Here is a 23,675-nt window from a genome sequence, read left to right on the forward strand (position 1 = left end):
GCTGTTAGAATTACTGTCTCAAATCATAATATGCTGTAAATAATGTTATGTTCAGAATGTAAAACTGACATACTGAACAATGTCCAGCTGCCTACTGTTTTTGCATGTTAGGCATTATTCTGCCATAGATGTTTCAAATAGTGCACATAAGCAATAAGTGGTGCCCAGTCATCATCTTGTAAATGAATCGTGGTATTTTATATTTTAAATAAAATTGTGTTTTAAAAATGTTACTTTTGGCAATCTGATTAAATAGTGAGTCTAAAAAAAGATGTTAAAAATCACGACTAACATTGCTTTGAGTATATTTGTCACGCTGGAGTCGTGCATTTCATTGTGGTGAAGAAGTACCTACTTCAGAGTGCTCCGGACCGTTACTGTATAACTGTCATGTTGGCAACTGTAATAAATCGTATGAGTATTTCAAGCATACAGAACGTGCATACTGTGCATTCCAGTCTTTGTAAAGAATAGACTTACAAAAAAGCCTTTCATGCACAAACAACTCCTGTGAGACAAAAACATCCTGGCGCTTGAATGCAGCCTAATGGAGGATTCAGCTTTTAAGGCCGATCAGCAAGAACACTTTGTGTCTCAAAGGAAACAGTTAACAGCGACATCATGTCTAAGAACTCACAGGGCAAGGCTTCCAGTTCTTTAGTGTCCTCGTCCTTCTCGTTGTCTCTGTTTTCCTCCTCACTGTCCTTCCTGAAGTCTGTGGGAGACTGCAGCTCCTGCTCCTCTGTGTGAGCGTTCTGCTCGTCCACCACTACAGCACAGACACAGACAAACTTGCTTATTCATGCACTTGTTCACGTGGAACGTAGAATTAGGCAGAGCTGGGTAATATTTCAATTATATATTCATTTTTATGGTATGGATGGAGGTATAAAATTGCACAAAATTGTGAGCATTACAATTTTTCAATGTGCTTTTTGTTGAAGTTTCCCAAAGAGCGTGTCATCAGACTAGTTTCACAATCCTTCCTCGTCTTGAGAACTGCTTCAGCTCTGAAAGAACTTCTTTTTGTTTTTTGACTGATATCAAGAATTACTCTTACATCATTTCACAGACTTTAAACCTTAGTTGCATACAACTAAATTCAGTTTACTTATGTGAATCACTTTTTGTTGCAATGAATCAGCCACTCTTGGATATATTAAAATATTGTTTTATTTTATATTTTTAATTTAAAAGTAATATATTTATAATTGCATTTTGTTTGATTATATATGTATGCAAAAATGTATTATATTTATTTATATTATATCATATTTAGATAATATTTCATATTTAAATAAAACATTATTCTATTTATTTTTTATTATATAATACTTAGATAATATTTAACCATATTGTAACATTAAAATGTGCTGCATCTGGAACATTAATCTTTTAAATATTTTGCATTTAAAGTTTTTTTTTTTGTTTTATTACATTTAAATGTACACAATATTATTATATTAAATTTAGATCATATTTAATATTTAAATATTAAACACAACAATTTTTGCTATTTTGTATTATATGAAAATTTTGGTAATATTTAACCATACGTTTTACATTAAAATATGCTGCATGTTTAAAAGATAAAATATTTAATTATTAATTTTTTGGAGTATTTCGATTTTTTTGTTTGTTTTACATTTTTGTGTTATTACATATATATGTACACACAATTAATATATTAATTTTATTATACTGAATTTAGATTATATTTAAAATTTTACTATACATCAACAATTTTGTTATTGTTTTTTTTAAATTATATCACATTTAGATAATATTTTGTATTCAAATATATTGCCCAGGCCTAGAAGCAGGGAATTACAGAGTATTACTAAAACCTATTGACTTATTGACACATGTGTTGACCCTCCATTTAAAAAGATAGAAATCCCTGAAGATCAAGAAGAACTGTGGCTAATCCATTTCAATATAACCGATTTAAGTCATGTGATTAGTCCTTTAAGAGACACTTATATCCAGAGCAGCATTCTGTAAGCAACACATCAGTGATTTTATTTATTTTTTTATATTCAAAAGGCAGGACATGCTGCCCAATCGTACTTCTCTCCGCCTGCTCGATGATCTGTTTGAGCGCTTTCTTCAGGCTGTTGGCTCTCAGAACGAGCTGTTCGCGGGGTCTGAAGAGCTTATGAGCAGAGCCTTTCTCAGTCTCGTTCTCCTTCAGCTCCGTTAAAGACTCTTCACTGAGATCCTCCTCTTCCTCCAGCTCTTCCTCCTCCACCTCCTCCTCCACAATGGGTGGTGTGGTGAGGGCTGAGGTCGTTATGGCCTGCGCCTCCAAATTGAGCGTCTGCAGGAGGGAGTCCAGCTTCTCGTTCAGATTCGCACACTGCTGACGGAGAACAAAGGAAAGGGTGTTGCGTTAATAAACAGGTTTATACGGCATTTATTTCTGCACATGTTGAGTAATGACTGAAAGAGCTGTCATGAGGTGAGGCAACACAGACTCACTTTGAGTGTGAGTGCATCAGCTTCCTCCGTACTCTCACTGCTTCTCTCATAACACTTCCCAACTTTGGCCACAAATTCCTTCACCGTCTCACACAATACCCTGGAGGAGACGAGGAAATTGTTGTTTCTGTTTGTTAGTGCTGGATTTTGAACTGTATGGTGTGAGAGGACTCACTTTGATGAAGATATGACCACTGAGTGCTGATCTGAGTTCAGGATCTTTGTGAGATGAGCAGCCACTGAATCCTCATAAGCAGATATCTGTAACTAAAGCCACCGATACACATCAAGCGCCATTTTCATGTAACATTTCCTGAGCATGAAAACTAAATCACTGCACAACTGGCCTTTATCATATGCTAAATAACATTTTTGTTGCACGTTAATGTTTATTTTTTAATAAAAATACTGTTCATTATAATAGACCACAAGTTTGTATCTTTGTCTGCTCATTATATGAACAGTCATGTCAGTAATCTGCAAGAATCTACAGAATATTTTCTCATTTTCTGCAGTGATTTTAGGGGAAAATCTGCAGACTTAATGTGAAATCAAAATAGAAAACATTTGGTGAGATTTCACAGGAAAAAAGTTTGTTGTAAAGATGTATTTAGTCGCTTTCAAACTAAGCAGCTTTCTGTTGGTCAGCACTGCAAATTGACCAACTTGATCCCTTTGCAAAATCTGCACAAGGAAATATTTCACCCTCATGCCCTCAAGGGAAATTCCAGATGTGTGGATTCCTATCAAAATGACTGGATTTTGCCCATGAAATTTCACCCAACTTTGTTAAATGTGGCCTCATTTTTAACTTCACTTAAAGAAAACTTACTTGCAGTATAAAACTACTAAACTAGTAATTTACTGAGACTGTTATGAAAATGAATGTTAAAAATAAAAATGACATGAACACGATTAGACACGATTAGATGTTAGATTATGATTATGATGCAGCAATGTTATTAAAAAAAAGAAGCATCTAAAAAAGAATAGCTGCCTGAGGTGAAGCTGACTTTATGCCAATAAACTGAAACCCGTTCTATGACACTTCCTATGCAATATTCAGTAATCTGATATTAATCAGATAACTTAGATATATAACATAAACGTAACATTACAGCTTGTATCTGCACAAAAGGATGCATATGCCAGTGAACTTTAAGTTACGCTATAGCGAGGGAGAGAGCGAGAGAGACGGAATTTACTACAGATTTCACATCCTATAAAGTTCTTATTATAATGCTATGTTTATGAAATTCCAGTGAACTTTAAGTTACGCGCTATAGCGAGAGAGAGAGAGAGAGAGAGAGAGAGAGAGAGAGAGTGAAAGCGCGCTAAGTGCAAATAGCTATAGATTCTATTTACACTATGTTAAAATAGCAAGATTTCCTGCTATTTATACTACTTATTGCAAACAGTGGCAATTATCTGCACCTCAGTATTGTAGTACATTTTTTAACAATATGCAATAATAACATATTGAGTGTAAATTATAGTTTTAATTCAGATTATTAAATGGATGCCATCTTATTGGGACAATAAAGCCCTCCCTACACCTACCCTAACCCTACCCGATACTTTATTTCAACTTTTTGATTATTTCCTTCAGTTTTATTGAAAATAAATGTCTTTCCATCTACGCCACAGAAACTGATGCTGAACAAGCGTCTTTTTTTGTGTTGACTAACCCAATCACACGTTAGTGGGTGGACTTACTGTAAATAGCCTATGCCAACTTCAGTTCCAACAGAATTCAATATACAATCGATTGCTTCTGTTGTCCTCATTTGTAAGTCGCTTTGGATAAAATACTTAAAATATACTTGAACTTTACTTAAGTATACTTAATAAAATAAACTTGAAGTATACTACTTTTTGGTAAGGGTAATCACTCTACAAATAATAGCAACAGTTCCAGCCTATTTATTTAGACAAAAAATAAATTTAGTCTCAAAGTCATGAAGCGGACTTCAATGGGTGTGCCAAATGTTTTCTATTGTGTACAGTGAGGGAAACACAGCTGAAAGATGTGTTGTCTTTTTATTGTCTTTGTTGTGTTCCAGTGGCGCCTATCTTAGATAAAGTGTAGCATGTCACACTGTGACATGTCAACAACTCTTTTTGTTGGTGTTGATGTAGATGCATGCATTGGCGTTGATGTGTTGCAGGTACCTGGCCGTACTCTGCCTCCTCAGGTGTGGCAGGGCAGCTGTGTTTGGGAGGTATTTTAATCTCATACGTCATTATACTCCACCTGTAAACAGCAGCTGTAGATGTAGCCAACGACACAGATATTATAAGCTCGACATATGTGACCCTGGACCACAAAACCAGTCATAAGGGTCAATTTTTTGAAAATGAGATTTATACATCATCTGAAAGCTGAATAAATAAGCCTTCCGTTAATTTATGGTTTGTTAGGACAGGACAATATTTTGAGATACAACTATTTGAAAATCTGGAATCTGAGGGTGCAAAAAAAATCTAAATATTGAGAAAATCGCCTTTAAAATTATCTAAGTGAAGACCTTAGCAATGCATATTACTAATCAAAAATTAAGTTTGGATATATTTACGGTAGGAAATTTACTAAATACCTTCATGGAACATGATCTTTAATTAATATCCAAACGATTTTTGACATAAAAGAAAAATCTGTAATTTTGACCCATACAATGCATTGTTGGCTATTGCTACAAATATGCCCGTGTGACTTAAGACTGGTTTTGTGGTCCAGGGTCACATTTTTGTGGTCATGCTAGTGTGTGCTCTGTACCTGTCCAGCATCTTGGTGCTGGCTCGCTCCAGCTTCTCCAGTATCTGAGGGAGTTGAGTGTCATCGTCACACGACGGCCCCCAGCCGAGCACCCGCGCCAGGTCATTCCCGGTGCCCAGCGGCAGAACGCCCAGCTGGCACTGTCAACGAGATACGATTCAGATCACCGAGCCAGTTCATTAAGAATTCCTCATAAACATCTGCTCTGATACTCATGTGCCAAGTCCTAACCATACAGCGACAAGTTTACTTTCAATCGACAGGACATGGTGCAGTGCTTTCCAATTACCTGTTTGTGAAGATTTAGTTTATCGATTTCAGACAGGACCCAACCGACGCTTCCATCTCCACCGCACACCAGGATTCGGAAGTTATCGAACTTTTGGAACAAGCGAAGACTTGAAAAGAGAAAAGAACAATTTAACTAAGACAAACTCATAAACGCTTCTCAAAAGGTGTCACAAAGTTAAAGGGATCAAGTGAGATTAGGCTTGGGTGGTAGATGTGGTGTGACATGCCAAACTACTTTAAACAGCATTTTTCTAATTCTTTTTTGTAATCATTATGCCTGCAGTTTTTATGAGCTTAGACTACAGTATATTGAAAAATTAATTTGTCCCAATGTAAGATCATTAAAATGAGCCACAAAGGTGATTTGAACTGGAGAAAAATGTAATAAAAATGTTTATGGGACTCGATTATAATTTCATATAACTTTAATATCAAATTAGTATGTTGAGGAATAAAAAGACCATCATACGTCAACTACCTATTTTGTAAACACATCTGTTTCTAAGACGATAGTCAAAAGGTCTCACTTCCTGAGACCTTTTACATCCTGGTCTTACCCTAAATGAGGTCCACCGTTGACCAGGTCAAAGACCTGAGCAGGATTGAGCAGCTGTTTGAAGCGACGCAGGAATTTTACCCCTTGGTTGTCTCCGCTTTTTGAGTTGACAAACACGAGGAGTGGACTAGCGCATGATGGGGGACAGGTGGCCTTCCAGAAACCTGATGCAGGAAAAGAGCAAAAACATTAGAAACTTTTTTATCTCTAATAGTTTTTTCAACAGATAGATACCTTATTTTGGCCAACTACTAAGGCAACACCATCCTTTAAAAAGAAGATAATCCCAGAATGCACTGAAGTGAACCAGGATAGTGAATGAAGTGAGTGAAGTAAACAAATATCAATAAATTTGTTCTGTCTAGTTAAAAATGGACTATTTTACTCAATATTTCTGTATGAGTTTTTTTACTTAAGAGTCTAATATTGCATGCTAATGTTAAATGCCAAACTGTCACTGATTCATTTGTAAAAACTGATTTACTGTAAAACTGATTTCTGATGCACTACAATTCATGGCAATCTAAATAGTAACTGAAAATATTGAGCTGCAAAAAAATTGTCCAATTACTGAATGACCAAAATAGGATGTTTTATAATCGCTTTTCCAATTAAATGTTTTGATTGTGTAAAATTTGTTCGGCTGATATATTGATAGATGACTCATTGCTGAAGAACTTTATTATGACTAATTTAATTTCTCACTTGAAAACAATTACCCAGTTAAGGAAATTTAATTACCAACACTTTATTTTCAACTTCAGTTTACAGCTAAATTTATATTTTGTTCAGCTAAACTTTGATTTGATTTCAGTGTTTAGATACATTTTGGTGCAGTACTATTGATTTCAAGTACTGAAAAAATTTGAGTAAGTTTATTACTATTGCATTATTAGCTTAGCTTAACATTGTAATAATTGTGAGAGAGCTTATATCAGTTTGTGTGTTCCCTGCAATCGCTTACCAATTAAACTACAAGAACTAAATGTCAGAACGTGCATGCTAAAAAAGATAATGCTGAGATTTTTGTTGACCGCATGTTGCTTAGGAACAGTTTTCTTCATGCCTGGACAAGGATGAATCATCGAGAAAGGAGTGGAAAGGGTTTGTTCTGCAGCACAAGGAAAAGCAAACCATCAGCCTAGTATGTTTTTGCTGGAAATGATGTGTACTCTAGGATGTAAATAATCCGGCACTACGATTTCTTTGTCATTAGAGCCGCGCTGAGTGAGGAGCTGTCAAATGTGCTTGCACTGGAGGCGATCACGTGCATGCATGCAGCATGTGCAGTAAACAGTCTGAACACGCCAGTAGCTGTGAGAAAGAACCCACTGCGTTTATGAGATTCACCATATGCACCATTTAGATTTTCACATTCCTGTCTCTCTGCTGCAGACGTATGGGAGGAATTGTTTGCATGTGGACACAATGGATTCATTCTTGGTACTTGCATGCATCTGTGCATACTGCATTATGTTTGCCTACATGGCTTTAAGCATGCATGAGTGTCAGTAAAGCTGACAGCTGCCCTCAAGCGCAGGTTTGCATGTTCTCCGTGTGGCTGCGAGCGGATACTGGCGCGTGGGTGGAGGTCTGTCAGTAGACCCCTTTAGGTCTAACAGAGCCCCACCTCCTCTTTCCCTCACGCTCTCTCTCTCTCGCTATCTCTCTCGGAGGCAGGCTGAGGCAAATTGAGTCACGATGCCAGAGCACGTGCCAAAGGCAGCCCTGAGCAAATTAAGACGCAGCTCTCCTTGCCACCTAGCATTGAGGCGGGAGATTCCTTACACGTGAGGGACTCTCCTACTTTCCCATCACATTATCCTGCTTTCTGTATCTCCTCGCTGCTTCTTTAGCAGCTAAACAGGATTCAATCCATCCATGCCTCCTCTGTTCTTTTTGTCTGTTTTAAACAGCCAATTAACAGGAACCACAAAGCGATCCAAAAATATATCAAGCGAAACTTCACAGCAATTGATTTTCATTACATTTCTGTCTGCCCCCAACTAATCTCTATATCCGGTATTTGCTCCGCCAATTAAAGTCGCAGGAGCTTTGAGGTTCTGATCAATAGTGAATGTCCTCATCGCTCACAAGGTTTGACTTCACACACAGCCAGATGAAAACCCTGAAACCACCACTGTCGTGTCTGAAACCAAGCTGTTAATTACTTTAAACCCGTTGACACCAAGAACGATAACTATAGCAATAACTATATTATCATCCACACCAACACACGATAACATTTGTTAATCATAAACAGCGTGCTGCAGTTTTGCCGTTTACCACTTTAAATGCTCAAGCTCTTTAAAGTTGGATGGATTCTGATCAGCTGAAAACAAAAAATATTCTGAAAGTGATCCCAGCGATATTGTTCCTACGTGTCGTTATCGCTTTAGTTGTGATGTGCAGAACACTATAGAATTTGATCTTATAGTAATCATTATAGTTATTATCCTTGGCGTAAACCGCAATTTTACATAAAGCTAATGAAAGGTAACTGGTTTCAGACCGGATTCTAAATTTGTGGCCACATTAGTGATATTCCAGGGAAATTTCATATACAAAAATTCCATTGTTCATTCTCAATAATGTAGTGATGTATAAAGCACAACTCACACAGAAGTCACAGCGAATTTTAACATAAACAAGAGCGAAATCTGTGTATGGAAATTTTCGCCATCACGCAAAACTCCTGAACACGCGCATTCGTATTAAAATGACTATATTTCTACTGTGAAATTTTGCAAAGCAACAATAAATGTAACTTTACCTTAAGGCCTGTATTTGCAAAGCATTGTGATGTTATGTATATTTAAACTGACAGTAATTTGTAGCAAAGAAGCAATCAGAAGTCATTCATTTTCAATGTAAGCTTGTGACTTGAGTGCATGTGATCTGCTGTCTGATTATGTTGGATGCTGCAATCAACCAGGAACCTCTACTACCAAACCAATGAGTCACTGTTAGAGTGAAACTAAAATCAATTGTTTTGAATGCTACAAGTGAATTTAGGAATCACAACGTTATCATAATGTACAGTATGAAAAATGTATATTCATTTTGAGATTTGCAAAACATTTTAACAGTGTAACAATATTAATTATAAATAATGTTTAAAAGTGGAACAGATGATGACAAAGGCAAAAACAGGACAAATGAGCATGAACTATTATCTTACCATATAGGTGAATTAAAATATGGTAACATATGGCTGCACAAAATCTAATTGCAATGTGATTTTAAAAAAGCCCCAGATTTGCTATGCTTGATTGTAAGGTTGCACAAGTTGGCCAAAATGTTGTGATTATATTATTATTAGTGCTGTCAAACGATTAATCATGATTAATCACATCCAAAATAAAAGTTTTGTTTACAATATATATGTCTGTGTGTACTGTGTATATTTATTATGTATATACAAATACACACACACACACACATATATATTTGAAAATGTTTACATATATTTGCATGTATATATTTATATTCATATAATTTATATTATATATAAACATATTTCATATATAAACATAACATATTTTTCTTAAATATATACATGCATGTACAGGCATGGCCAAAAATATCGGCACCCTTTGTAAATATGATCAAAGAAGGCTGTGATAATTAATCTGCATTGTTGATCCTTTTGATCGTTCATTTAAAAAATGAACAAAAAATCTAACCTTTCATTGAATAATAAGAATTTAAAATAGGGGGAAATATCATTATCAACGTCGTTTGCACCACGCTCCTCCGTGGTGCAATAAATAAATGTTTTTTCTCAAATACACGTTGGACACAATTATTGGCACCCCTAGAAATTCTTATGAGTAAAAGATCTCTGAAGTATATTCCCATTCATATTCACAATTTTGAGCACTCCATGGTGATTATGAACATGAAATTATCCAGCCATGGCTTCCTGTTTCACAGAAATATAAATAGGAGGGAAAACAAAGCCCAAATTCCCTTAAACATCCATCACAATGAGAAAAAAACAAAGAATGTATTGTGCAGCAAAATATAATTGAGCTTCACAAATTAGTGAAGTAGCTTTAAGAAAAGAGCTAGAGCAGTGAAAATTCCCATTTCCACCATCTGGGCAATAATTAAGAATTTCCAATCAACATAAAATGTTATGAAACTGCCTGGAAGAGAACGTGTGTCTATATCGTCCTAATGCACGGTGAGAAGGAGAGTTTGAGTGGCTAAAGTGGCTTAGCAGCAAACACTCAAGATGGGTTTGGTGAACACAGGGATAAAAAGTACCCCATGTGTACAATGAAATATACTGCTGTATTTTTTATGTTGTGGGCCTATATTTCTGCTGGATGTCCTGGACATCTTGTTTAGAGACATGGCATCATGGATTCTATCAAATACCAACAGATAAAAAAATCAATAAGTGACTGACTCTGTTAGAAATCTTATAATGTGCCATGTTTGGATCGTCCAACCGTACAATAATCCAAACACAAACCTCAAAAACAACAGAAAATTTTTTTCAAACTCAAAGATCTAAGACTTTCTCTATGTACACAAAAGGCCTATTTCTCTCAAATATTGTTCACAAATCTGTCTAAATCTGTGTTAGTGAGCAGTTCTCCTTTGCCGAGATAATCCATCCACAGGTGTGGCATATAAAGATGGGGGGGTCCGAAAGTTACTGGGGTGGTCCGAAAACTATACTCCTAAATTAACATTTTTTTAAGCACTTTTTTTTCAGCTTTCGGACAAAGCCACCGAGATATTTTTACACCTATTGTTAAGAATGAAGCGGCTCTAAATAGAATTCATAGAGCTGTCAATAAAAGGCAATGTGCAATTTCCTGGAAATCAGTGACATATGCTCCACCACAGGCTGACTGAGCAAACAAGCATGGTATGAATCCTCAGCAGCTGGTTAATAATGCAGAAAGGGATAGAGAAAGAGAGAGCCGGCTATGGAAGAGCGCTTTTGTTTGCTCTCGTCTTGAATTTTCCAAGCACATGGTCCACCAGAGGCTGTTATGTTTACATGCGTCAGGACAAGATGCTCTAAGGGAAAGTGACTTTCCACACTGCCCTGATCTATACAGGAGAGATGGGAAAGAAAAATAAAGGAACATGGGAACAGAGTGTCTCTCAGAAGGGGAGAAAGCACACCCTATATGCATGATCAAATCAGAAGAGGTCAGAGGTATAATGAAAGAGATATTGCTCTTCATGATACCTGGGAATTAGCCAAGCTAATGAGCTCCATCTACATCAGTCCTCCACCTGAGCTCCTCCCACCACTTCACATGCACACACACGCCAATACATAATCATACATTATATCCAGAGTGGGATCATGCATTAGCACACAATCAGCCTTGTGTGGCCTCAAGTGTCCTTGACCATTTGAAATGAAAGGGTTTCATGTACTATGAAAACACAATAAAACTTTCATAACTCAAAAGTTCTCCCAAGACCAAAAAAAAGAAAATAGAAAAAAAGTTATTTTAATTTAATTTTGTTATTTAGAAACATCTTTCCCAAGCTCAAGGTTGCTTAAATAATAATAATAATAATAATAATAATAATAATGATGATGATGACGATGATAATTAAAATAAAGTAAATAAATAATTAAAAATAAAAACTGAATAAATACAATAGTCATTTTAATTATTTACACTCAAATACAGCATATTTATTGTTTAAATAATATCATTATTAAATTAATAAATTAAATGATTATTTAGCACATATTAACATATTAATAATTACTTATATAATAATAATAATATATTCATTTTAAAAATGTCAATTTTAATTATTCTTATTTAAATACAATTTATTGTAAAAAAATAAAAAAATACATTATTAATATTAATAAATTTAATTAATATCAATATTTATGTGCAGAACTCATAAATCTTTGTGTAGACTAGAATAATCCCTCTTAAAATCACTCCTGTGAAAAGAGAAGTCTTACCATCTGAGTCGATGCTGTTGAGGGCGGTAGGGGGGATGATGGACACTTTGCACTGGCCGAGGGGACATTTGCGGGGGTAGAGATCCATGCATGCCGTGTGCACCTGTCCAAGCACAGATGGCTTTTAGAGTTCACAAGCTCACTGAACTGAAGTAGTCAAGGGATTCTGAGATATGCAGTTCTTACCATTGCCTTGCACCATAAACAACGCCAGTCCTGCAAGCGCAGCACGCTGCCACAGGTTTTGTCGCAAACGGCACACTTAGCACTGACAGGCAGGTTGCCTTCCAGCCATTGGTGTGGCATTGCAATCTACAGGAATAGAATGTAATAAAAATGTACACCAGCAGTTCTGCTATTCAATCAAAGGTTATGCATTAGCTCACTGAACCACAGGCTTTATGAGACTCACCCCATCCTCGTCCTCAATGATGTCCTTGCCGATAGAGGCCAACGTTGTCCATTTGCAGTTGTTGGTGGCCCTGACTGCGCATCTTTTGTGAGCCTTGAATTTACACACTGCAAGAGAGTAATGTGAAAATTGCTTATGAGTCTGGCCAGCAGTAACCTTGAGCTCCTTCTACAACAATCAAGTATTTTCATTTCAGCAGAAGAAATATGAGGTGATAAAAGACGTCTGGAAAATGCTTCCTAAATCAAGCTACAATTAAACTGCACTATATACAGTGAACAACTGTGGGGAACATTGAAGACACACTTGAAAAACCAAATGCTAACTAACTCCTTTCTTTAATCAATGAACAGGGCCACATGGAGAGGACAAGCACTGTACAAAAAAAAATATCATTATCTGTCATTTTGATGGATTGGCTTTCTATCAGGCTCTATTATAATTCTTTGCTATTTTCATTTTCCTAAAAACAAAATCCTAAAAAGTCTAAACAATGCTGCATGTATAAATCAAAAATACAGTAAAATTGTGAAATATTATTGCAATTTAAAATAACTGTTGTCTATTGCAACATATTTTATAATGCAATTTATTCCTGTGATGCAAAACTGAATTTTCAGCATCATTACTCCAGTCCTATGTGTCACATGGTTTTTCAGAAATCATTCTAATATGCGGATTTGATGCTCAAGACACAGTTCCAGCATTTATTTGGCATAGATAAATGTCTGTCAGTTACTGTCACTTTTGATCAGTTTAATGTGTCCTTGCCTTGATATTCCCAATATTAACATTTTCAATAAGTACATTTCTTTAATGACACTAAGTAAGCCAGTTACATTTTTGCGCAGCACTGGCAATAACATATGCATTACTATTTTCAAGTTTAGGTCTATTAAAAAAATAAATAAAAAATCTACAAATCTACATTTCTAATCTCTATTAGCATCCATTACTCTCTATGAGTCTTTCTAAAGTAGGGAAACAATAGACTGGTTGTCTTATTTTTTCTCTCCATCATGACAAAGCATTTTGAATTGCTATGTATTGATTTCTTCTAAATTCTGGAAACTTTCGGCTAACTCGACCTCTAAAGTTAAAGTGCCCCTATCATGGGTTATGAAAGATTGATACTTTGGTTTTGGAAATCCCCAACAACAGGTTGACATGCATGCAAGGTCAAAAAACACTTTAATTTTCTTATAATATGCATTTATTTTTACCTTACTTGCTCAACGACTCCCAAACGATTCGCTCAACGATTCATTTTTCCAAACCTCTCCTTTGCGTGACGCTAATCTGCAGTGCTGCTTTGTGTACAGCGTTAAAAGCAGCACCTAGTGGCAACAAGTGGGCGGGCAATATGCTAATGTTTCATGTTGACGTCAAAATGAAATGGCTTAAGATTCGTTTTAAAAACGACTCGTTTCAATGATTCAGAGTCGACTCTTTCTTTTGAGAGACAATAAATTTATACACGGTGCTCTTTCAGATTTAAAACATTGAAGGATGTTTTCATTCACTTAGACACACTGTGTTACATACTGCATGAAAGGTAATTTTCAAAAATCCATAATAGGGGCACTTTAAACCACACAGGCGCTGTTTTTGTCCTCACCAGTGGTGTGGGTGAGGTCCAATAAGCGAATGGCCGACAGTTCTTTGTTGATTTCCTCTATTAAATTGCATTGCAGGTCTAATCAAGTTAGCAATGTTCAGCGGGTCATTTCCAGAAGGAGAATTAAGTAGCTGATTGATTGGCTGGCTGGTTTCCTCCTCCATAATGTAAGCTTCAGCACATTATCGTGGCCACCTCCATTCCTACGAACTTAAAATGTACACTCAGCCGTTTCCCGACACATATGCCGCAATCAGTGAAGATGTCTCTACAAGAGAACCACAAAACATCCTGTACGTTCAGGGTCTGAGCTGTTCTGTACATGCAGGGCTGACTGGCGCCCACAGTCCAAGAATCAGACCCTGAAAAAGCCTCAAATCCAGTTAAATCAGCCCATCTCAGTGTCTGAGCGCATTACGCTTCCATATGCTGCCGGGGCTTCTAATGTCCTGCAGGATTACACAGATTTGTGGTGACACGGCTAATCACGCCAGCGCAGAGGCGCATTTAGCCCAGCCAAGCCCTGCCCGCTGGGATGCCACATAGTCACCACAGAAAGTGTTTCCTCTCTGGCGTATTCCAGCACCGGAGTGGATACTGCATGGGCTGAACGGGGCTGTTTACGGGAAAGGAAGCCCAGCACTCATGGTATGTCCGACGCTGAGAATTTCTACTTTCTGCAATGTCGTTTCTCAATAATAAATGAGGAGACTCATCTATTGAGACGAGAAGAGAGAGTGCGCGTCCTCTTCAGAGAATCATAACGCTAATCAGAGAGCGCTTCATCTCGCTTGGGCTCCGCTCTCATCTTGTAATCAGAGCTGGTCAACGCTCAGACCATTTCACATGGCTCTGAAAACAAGTCTCCAGTAAATCACTCTAATGTCATTTTCAGGGCTGTTAGCAAAACATTTACAGACAACTCAGTAATGCCGAGTGAACGCAATACTGTTTACGATGCGCTGCTAATGGACAGGATGTCTCTGTCAAATTAGAGAGTGAGAAATATCGAGTTTGCCTCTTTTGTTGGGGCCCATGTCTCACATCAATCCTTATTGATTGGCTGCTGCAGGAAATCAAAGTGAAATATAAGTAGCAATGATCGTTCTAAACTTCAAGTCTCTCAACTTGGTGAACCCTGTTGAACAGACCAGTGTAGACCTGAATGAATTCCCATGCTGGACCAAACTGGTAAGAACCGGTTGGCGAAGCTGTTTAAGCTAGTCAAGAAGATTTGTTGGGACACCAGCGCATCAAACATATGCTGCTGACCAGCTGACCACTGAAGTCTGGCCTTTGTGATCCTGTTTCAAAGTTAATTCCCAGTGCCTTATTTGGCCAACATGATTATGTGTAACCATTTCAGAGTTGTGGTACTGGTGCTTGTAAGACCGGACAAAAGTCTGAGCCCACAGTCATATTGGTAAGGTCTTGGTTTTCGCAGAAGGATTTGGACTCTTGTTTTGACTCTGACTTGACCCACTTCAGTTCTCAATTTTGACTCAGACTCAACCCTTTTTTGGTCTCTATCTTGACCTGGACTCAACCCTGTTCTGTTCTCGGTCTTGACTAAAACTCGACCCTGTTCTGGTTTCAATCTTGACCTGGACTCAAACCTCTTCAGGTCTCAGTCTTGATTCTGACTCAACCCTGTTCAGGTAATGGTCTTGACTCATATTCAACTCTGTTTAGGTCTCGGTTTTGACTCAGACTCAACCATCTTTAGGTCTCAGTCTTGATTCCGACTCAACACTGAACCTTAAGTATCAGTCTTGACTCAGACTCAAACATTTTCCAGTCTTGGTCTTGACTCAGACTCAACCCTCTTCTGGTCTTAGTCTTAATCCAGACTCAAACTACTTGGGTCTCGATCTGGACTCTGATTCGAATGAGCTGGTCTCGATTACAAAATCAAGCTTGTGTTGATTTTACAAGAATATGAACTAATTACCAATGAACTCCACTTTGGAAGTCAATAAGCTGATATGATTAAGAAATAATGATGCATGCTTGCTACAATATATTGAGAAAAGCTTCATCTGTGTCTATAGCTGCTTTCAAATTATGTTGGAATGATCATATTTTTCATTGATGTTGATTGTACGATTTAATTTGGATGCATACAGTATTGTGTAGTATTAATGAAAATTGATGAAGCATGTCAGAAAATACAATCTATTTAGCCAGTTAATGAAGCAAATACATTGTAGCAGTGCAAGAAAGATGAAAACATAAAGCAAGAACTACAGACCTAAAATATTAAAATTTTGTTGCATCACCGCTAAAACGCTTCCTGTTAGGGATGCACCGAATGTTCGGCAACCGGAATTGTTCGGCCAAAAATAGCAAAAAAAACTCTTTCGAATAAGCAAAAAGACTGAATAAATTGTATCGAGCAATGACATGACGCGATCAAATAGAGGCACGCACTAATGCAGTAAACACATCTGCAGTGTGAAAGTATGTAAAACTGTCAGAGAAAGACGCAAAAATCATTACAAGCACAAAACACAGACCGCGAGAGACTGTTTAGCACTTTATCTCAGGTCTCCGATGAGAAGACGAAGAGGTGGTTGTTGCTGGTTATTGTATGATGGCTGAAATCGCAAAATGGCCTCAAACGATTAGTAAATAAACTGCAGAATGTTATGTTTTCAAATACATTGCATGTATTCAAAAAGCGCTGCACGAGCTCGCGGCGCCAGGGTTCAAATTCCAAAGCGCGAGAAAAATCTAAAATAAAAAAATAAGACAATAATAATGATAATAATAATTACCCTACAACAGCTCTTTACATTTATTATAACATTCACACATAGTGTTCAAATTGGGATCTGTAATATATTCTAATGTTTTAAAAGAAGTAAAACTTGTTTTTGTATTTGGAAAGCAGGACAAAACAGTAAGGATAGGAACAATACATTTTGGTTATTTAATTTATGCAATGGTGAAAAAAATGGCAAAATAGGCCTACATTCGGTATTCGGCCTTCTGCCCAGTGTTTCATTTTGTTCCGCTTCGGCTTCGGCCAAGAATTTTCATTTCAGTGCATCCCTTCTTCCTGTATTTGTCAATAAGCCAAAAATACAGGAAGAAATATGAATGTACATTTCTTTTGGAATTTATCAGAAGGACTTAAAAGATTAAATTAGATTAGATTATATTATATTAAAAGCAGAATATTTTCAAAATCTAACATGGCCTTATTGATTATGTAAAATAGTTACTATTTAAGGAAACATTTAAACATTATTTTATTCATCAGATGCATTAAGGACCATTCACAGAACAAACGGTCCAGAGTTATAACTGTTACTGTAGCTGTAATTTAGCACAGCTAGAATGCTACAATCAGCATCCAGGACCGCAATTATCAGTTTTGTAAATAATCTTTCCTGTTCACTCAGTAGTCCACTCTAATGCCATTGTCAGCGAACAGCTGAAACAAAAGCAATTTCCGTGTGAACACAAGCGGCTCTCGGGTTTGAAGATGGTAATGAGAGGTTTGTTGAAAGAAATGAGATCATCTTTCCACAGTAACACATACAGTAATTAATACTCAGGAGTGAGTCTGCTTGTTGGAAACGCAAACGCCGTGACAACAGCACTGGAAAGTGCTCCTTAATTATCGCTCTCTAGAACACTGCGACCACACGCAGAACCACACAAATCCGCTTTTGCCTAATGCAACATGACCCCAGGAAACTGTCGTACTAAATGGCGTCTTGATGTTTTGGTGGAAAATCAATATTAGGAAACATTAGGATGACGGTGATGGCTTGTATTATTCACAAAGCAGTGTGACTTTCACTTGAATTTCTCAATAAAACTGAGGCGTGAGTGAGAGTTTATTTTGTTTCAGTTAATGTTTATTTTGTTTTAATTAAGTAGTTTTTTATGGGTTTTTTGTTTTACTTTTGGTGGAACATAACATAAAACATAACATAACATAACATAACATAACATAACATAACATATAACATAATGTTGTTTTTCTAATGCACAGCTGCTTTTCAACTACCATCAGTGGGAAAATGTGCTTTTTGCCCACATTTGGTGTAGCATCTAACAGTAGGATCTAACTACTGAAATTAACCAGAAAAACCCTGACTACCTAGTTACTTTTCAATCATTCACCTCCAATCCGTCTTTTTCAAACCTTCCCTTCCATTCCCCTTTTTTAAGATCCAAAGAATTCCAGACAGATACAATCCAATCTCATTCTACAAGCCCATTCTAATCATCGTTGAATATCCTATTTCACTCAAAAAATGTCAGATTTCTGAAGCACAATAGGCTGTGATTGGTGTTTGAAGTGGTTCTGCGGCAGACAGGTGGAGTGTTCGGGATACCTGTTTGAAAAGGATTTTTATATCTGCAATCTCAACCGTTTTTATCTGATTGATGTGCATTTTAATATAAAAAGCAAACACATCATATCCTTGAAGTGCAAATTATAAACAAATAAAAGACAGATGCCCGGCGTCAGAGCATTGATTTACTATTGCATTGTGTTTCCGTCCAGATCTTTTCCCCACCTCAATTAGCTGTGCTTCTGCACTAAGTAGCTCTGACCAGTGCAACCCACTCTAATGCAGCCCTGAGCCATCCCTGACCACCCTTGACCAACTCTGATGAAAAAATGACACCTTTGGGGAAGGACAGCGAGCTGAGCGAAGCAGCTTCATAATTAAAGAGGGATTATCTGACACACGGGTTTGAGAAGCCGAGAGAGATGAACAGACACCTACCTTCACAAGAGAGGCCATGAGAAGTGACCCCTGAGAGGCTGTCCCGACAGACGTTGCAGAAGGTAGGGCGAGCGTGGGAGCAGGCATACCAGTTGTGCATCCCTGAGAAATGTTCCACATTAAACTGTGCCGTCTAGCAAAGGAGAAGTTAAGACAAATTGGCAGCGCCAGGATAAGACTTTTTCAGAGCCCTTAAAACAAAGGCTACGTTTTTCATCTCTCATACACACACATGCATTATACAGACTAGCACACATTTAACAGCCGCAGGTGTACGACACGCAACCCTCCCGCATGCAACACCACACCGGCATGGGCATCTACCTGCAGCAGCCTAATGCAACAGGACAGTGATTCAAGAGACCAGTTGTTGGTTAGATGTGTCTTGAATGTTAAAACGATTGAATAGGGAGGACAGCGCCCCCAGTCAGGGGTGCCAGCGGAGCGCTGGAGTTCTGGGTGTGGTATTGCAGAACACGGGGGCTGAGAGTCTTACATAACCATCTTCATCTCATTTCAAAGTGAGTGTACAGTCAACACTGCAGTCCGCTCTTTCGTTTACTTGTGTCAGATGTTAAAAACCACCACATGCACACATGCACAATTACAGTCAGTTAATTAGCAACAACAAACAGATCAAAATTCCTTTTTCCAGAACTATTTTATACATAACATGATATCTATGCATAACATTTCAGATGCATATGAGAAGAGAAAGGGAAATCTGAAAGAAGGTCTGTTTACAAGCTAGATTTGAACACTCAAGCGTGTGGCATGCATCTTAGGCATGCATCTTAGAAGTGTGTTTGAAAAACAGTAATAGTTCAAGATGCAACTCAAGTCAAACTATGCTCTTACCTCGTAATGCTCTCTGGATTGAACTGATTTCAGCGAGCTGATCCAGTCCTCCATTTCTTTCCTGTTCTCGGCGCACAGGATAAGCCTTCGGAACGGTGTAATTACCTACAGGGAGACAGAGATGCGGGGAGATGAGAGCGGAGCGTCTCACCCTCCTGCCTGACTGACTGCGACTGACAATGAGATCTCCCCCTTCCCGCTCTTCAAGACGAGGCTCGGGACAAGCCCCCCCACCCCTCGCCTTCTCCTCGTCTCCTCTTTACCGGCCACCTCCGCCCCTCAGGTCTTTTCCTCTTGACTCGTTTCGGATGCTTGAGCGAGATTTAGGCTGACAGGCGGAGAGCCCGAGAAAATGCTAAAAGCCTGTTTCATAACAGGGGCAGCCTCCAGTCGAGTCAACCCCTGCGCTTTTAATATTGCTATAATTTATTGATTACGCCACCCTTAACATCTCCACACGCCAGCGGCACGCAGCAGCACAACAACTGTTTTCACGGCAAAGCGCGTGGTGAAGCAGGTGATACAGCAGGGAATTACAGCTTACCACCTACACCGAAACAACAGCGCAGATTACTACATAAACCACTTTCTCATTTTGGCCACTCTGGTTTTAAAGACGCAAGAGATGCACTTAGGTAAAACAATTTTAGATTTACAATATTTTTTTAAATGTTCGATGCAAAATATGACATTTGATGGCCAGTTATCACAGGATAAAACTGTGGAAATTCCTGATTTACAGTTTTGATCTGATTTTCGATCCTCAGATGTTGCTCTTTTATAGCTCAATAGGCTTGACTACTGAGTTCTGAGTGAAAATTCTGAAAATCTAAATTCTGTCATTATTTACTCACCCTCATTCAAACCCTTGAGACTTTTGTTCGACTTCATCTTCAAATTAAGATATTTTTCTGTCCCTCCAATCAAAGAGCATTCCACCAAACTTTTAAGCCTCAAAAACTTACATAAATGCACCATAAAAGTACTCCATATGAACCACAACTGCTTTATATGACAAACAGATTTAGGCTTTTATTCATATAAACATTGATCACACATAGTGTACATAGAGCTCATTGTCTGTGATAAGCAGACGCTCAAATGTGCTTGTTTGATGCAAATTATGAGGTTTGTTCTAATCACGCAATTAAAGGGATAGTTCACCCAAAAATGAAAATTCTGTCATTAATTACTCACCCTCATGTCGTTTCAAACCCATAAGAGCTTTGTTCATCTTCAGAACACAAATTAAGATATTTTTTATGAAATGCGAGAGTTTTCCGACCCTGCATAGACAGCAATGCAACCGCAATGTTCAAGGCCCAGAAAAGTAGTAAGGACATCGTTAAAATTGTCCATGTGACATCAGTGGTTCAACCTTACTTTTATGAAGCTGTAAAATAATAACGTCATTATTTTTGTTTTCTTTGCACACAAAAAGTATTCCCGTGAGCTTCACAAAATTACGGTTGAACTCCAGATGTCACATGGACTATTTTAACAATGTTCTTACTACCTTTCTGGGCCTTGAACATTGCGGTTGCATTGCTGTCTATGGAGGGTCAGAAAGCTCTCGGATTTCAACAAAAATATCTTAATTTGTGTTCCGAAGATGAATGAAGGTCTTACGGGTTTGGAAAGACAGAATTAAAATTTTTGGGTGAACTATCCCTTTAATGCTAACCTTTTGATTAACATATTTGATGCGCTATGAGTATCTGCATTGATCAGTGCTTATATGTGATAGTTTTGCTGGAATAGACTTTCAATGGAGGGACACAATCGCTCAGGTTTCATCTTAATTTGTGTTTTGAAGATGAATGAAGTCAACAGAGTTTTCATTTTTAGGTGAACTATCCATTTAGGTATCGAGTTTATCTCCGAATATATGAATTAAAACGAGACGATTTTGATATACAGTAAAAACAATAAAATCAGTGTGGACAGCTGAGATGATTTGCTTGTAAAATGTCATAGAAAATGTTTTTTTTTCAAAACTTTTGATGTCAGACTCTACAGTCTGAACCAATCTGAGCGCTGTTTGAGACATTCTTCAGATATTTTTTGAACACATCAAAATACTATGTTTTCCAGTCTCCATTTGCTCTCCTTTAGTCTCATTGCTGTCTAGGAGAAACTTGACACTCGACTGAAATTGTTGCATTAAAACTTCATATCTAGAATGAGCTGTCATCACAGATCCTAGTTTAGCACAAGTGTCAGTGTTCTCAGCTAATTATAAAGAACTGTAAAAGAACCTTGTATTCCAGGCTGCAATAATAAGCTCACATGGGATGCAATACATAAAACCCATCTGTTCCTGTTATAAATGCCTCAACCATAAGTTGCCTCACTCATTTTTGGAAAACCAGCCATAACCATCTGGCATAATGAATCGTCTCTAATTAGGTTTTGCCTAGCTGGCTACTGCAGTTTTCAGAGGTGTGGTTACCAAATAAACAACGCTAATCACTGTTACACAACGGCATACAATCTCCCTATGAGAAAACGCAGTGGCTGTAGCTGCCGCATGAGTGGATTACAGGGGAATGCGCTGAAGATATCCACTAACAGCAGCAGAGGTGCTGAGAGAGAATTACACACGCAACAGAGTAATGTGGATGTCAACGCTGTCGCTCATTATGTTTGCCATTTGAGTAGCGGGTGAAGATACAGTAGCTTCATCCACGGCTTGTTAATTCTTGCTGTTTTTCTTTAGTGCTGCTGGATGTGAGTGTTTTCAACCCCCAGCCCCCTAAAATCCACAAACTCATTAGTGGCTTCTGTCTCCACTTCAGTATGACTTCCTTTACAATTTGACGATGAAGTCAAAGTCAAAAGGCAGTGCATCATTAAAAGAATGGTCTCTTTTAAAAAAGCTCTATCAACAGCATTTGTTTTTAATTGCAAATTTTGCAGTTATGTTAATGCACTTAGAATCTGAACTTAGAATTTGAAGTGCAGAGTGTCTCTGGTAGCCGTCCAATCATCTGAGGAGCCTCTTCTGCAGGAAGACACTGGAATCTCGGAAGCCTCCTTCGTAAATACCACCCTGTGCCAGTGCACCACGCAGCTGCTATGTAAGGGCTCAGTTGTCCTTTACTAGCTTGTAAATTACAAGTGTTCTGCGAGGCATGTTTAGCAGTGCAGCACGGAGCTGTGAAGGGCAGTTCAGTCCGAGAGCTGTGGCGTAGCTTCATGTTTATTTATATGTTCACCATAGATACTGCAGATCTAAACCACAAGCATGAGAGGCTGCGTATCTTCTACAAAAACAAATAATGAAGTCACATTGTCCAGGCTGCTCTGTCAGCTGTGGAAAGAGCTGCTGGAATTTTCCAAGTGTGTTATTTCATTACTTATAGAGCTATTTGATTCATTTTTTGTTGCCAAAAAACATACCTATCAATTTCCACGCCCAGCCATGATGCAGTAATCGCATTAGCATTTATCTTTCTCCCTTACACAATCAAACACGGGCAACTCCCAGCTCATCCCTGCCAGCCACTTACTCTAAAAGCCTCTTCAACCGCTCGCGTTGAGGACACGGCAACTTCCCTGAGTGATTTCTCTTCTGCGCCGTCGCCACAGTTCATGATTACATTCAAATGGAGTTTAGACAAACTAGAAAAAGATTTCACTCATTTACAGCAGCGGGGTGTCTGAAACCGGTTCTGAGCCTTATGAAATGGCTCACAATGGTCAACTAGTCAACTGGTCATCCAACAACTGAGATGCTGATAAGTGAGATCGTTTTAAAGAATTGCTATGTTGCATAAAGAAATTTAGCATTCGCAGACTGTCATTAAATGTGGGTAAAAACTAACAGTATCTGACACTCTGAAACTTGTGAAAACAACTGTTTTTGTGGAAAATAAAAATAGCAAATTAACTGCCATAGTTCAAGGTTAATATAGTTAACTAAAACTATAAGAAACTGTTACTTGAAGTAAAGCCAAAATAACTAAAA

General features: G+C 37.9%; 1 protein-coding gene across 2 annotated transcripts in view; it reads right to left on the bottom strand.

Moving 5' to 3' along the window:
• The window catches only part of LOC306877386 (diacylglycerol kinase eta-like), a gene marked incomplete at its 5' end in the record, with an annotated part of 86,019 nt that overhangs the window by 19,895 nt on the left and 42,449 nt on the right, over positions 1-23,675 (bottom strand). For both annotated transcript variants that reach the window (XM_079429148.1, XM_079429149.1), the window contains 13 exons: positions 638-769; positions 2,071-2,359; positions 2,482-2,581; positions 2,657-2,748; positions 4,654-4,735; positions 5,258-5,397; positions 5,547-5,655; positions 6,106-6,268; positions 12,067-12,169; positions 12,253-12,378; positions 12,479-12,585; positions 18,848-18,980; positions 19,706-19,810. In XM_079429148.1, coding sequence (XP_079285274.1) covers positions 638-769; positions 2,071-2,359; positions 2,482-2,581; positions 2,657-2,748; positions 4,654-4,735; positions 5,258-5,397; positions 5,547-5,655; positions 6,106-6,268; positions 12,067-12,169; positions 12,253-12,378; positions 12,479-12,585; positions 18,848-18,980; positions 19,706-19,810 — 1,681 coding nt within the window. The remainder of the gene's footprint in view (positions 1-637; positions 770-2,070; positions 2,360-2,481; positions 2,582-2,656; positions 2,749-4,653; positions 4,736-5,257; positions 5,398-5,546; positions 5,656-6,105; positions 6,269-12,066; positions 12,170-12,252; positions 12,379-12,478; positions 12,586-18,847; positions 18,981-19,705; positions 19,811-23,675) is intronic.

Source organism: Barbus barbus (genome assembly GCF_936440315.1).
Source record: "Barbus barbus genome assembly, chromosome: 11".
Taxonomy (NCBI): domain Eukaryota; kingdom Metazoa; phylum Chordata; class Actinopteri; order Cypriniformes; family Cyprinidae; genus Barbus; species Barbus barbus.